Source organism: Hippocampus comes, unplaced genomic scaffold (assembly GCF_001891065.2).
Source record: "Hippocampus comes isolate QL1 unplaced genomic scaffold, H_comes_QL1_v1.1 C16787386, whole genome shotgun sequence".
Taxonomy (NCBI): domain Eukaryota; kingdom Metazoa; phylum Chordata; class Actinopteri; order Syngnathiformes; family Syngnathidae; genus Hippocampus; species Hippocampus comes.
In genome coordinates, this window is record NW_017838896.1 from 1 (window position 1) to 861 (window position 861).

Below are 861 nucleotides of genomic sequence, written 5' to 3' on the forward strand. Positions count from 1 at the left end.
TCGAACATGCCGGCCTGGATCACCTTCTGGTCCACGTTGAGCTTGTACTTGGCGGCCGCCAGGATCTTCTCCTCCACGCTGTTGACGGTGCACAGGCGCAGCACGCGCACCTCGTTCTGCTGCCCGATGCGGTGGGCGCGGTCCTGCGCCTGCAGGTCCTGAAAATGGTCGGCGAGATGCGCCTTTCATTTATTTGCTGGTCGTACGCTCTACGCATTTTCATCGATACAGCGCACAATTTTCGGCGAACACTGGTGGCCAAGTATGTTAAAAAAAGAAAACGCACACAATTTGCCACTGGTATTTCGGCCAACGTTCCCTTCAAATTTCCACGCGCCCGAGCATTCACACAAACTCCAGAGTGAGCAACGTGAGAGGCTCGCACGCGGCGGGCCGAACCGCTCCCCACACCCGTCCAAAACCTGAGATCGTAAGCGATGTGCGGGAATGCTGTTACCGTGACAACAGCGCAGCCGGCTCAAGCGCGGTCGTGCTGACCAACCGCGGCACTCGCGACACACACAGATGGCTTCCATTTTAGGCCCGTGTTCAAATGTAGAGCGCAGCGTGGTTGGCATGGATGCTCACCCCACCAACACATACACACCTGATGGGGGTTCCAGTCGCTGTCAAAGATAACGACGGTGTCGGCGGCTTGCAGATTGAGTCCGAGGCCGCCGGCCCGGGTGCTGAGCAGGAAGATGAAGTACTGCGATCCCGCCTCGTTGAATTTCTTCAGCAGCAGCGCTCGGTCGTCTGACTTGGTGGTTCCTGAAACCATCAAAGAACCGACGCCGTCGCGGCTTGCGTTTGAGGAGGCAAAATGCGATCGAAGCGGCCCGAAAGCCTCTTCGAGCGCCG

At 58.1% G+C, this 861-nt stretch overlaps 1 protein-coding gene across 1 annotated transcript; it reads right to left on the minus strand.

Annotated features, from left to right (window-relative positions):
- Positions 1-6: 6 nt before the first annotated feature.
- LOC109509153 (probable global transcription activator SNF2L2) lies at positions 7-819 on the minus strand (the record flags this gene model as incomplete). The annotated part of the gene is made up of 2 exons (XM_019859049.1): positions 608-819; positions 7-158 (listed from the first exon to the last, which is right to left on the minus strand). Coding segments are annotated over exons 1-2 (326 nt in total), but the record flags the coding sequence as incomplete, so codon positions are not given.
- Positions 820-861: the final 42 nt, after the last annotated feature.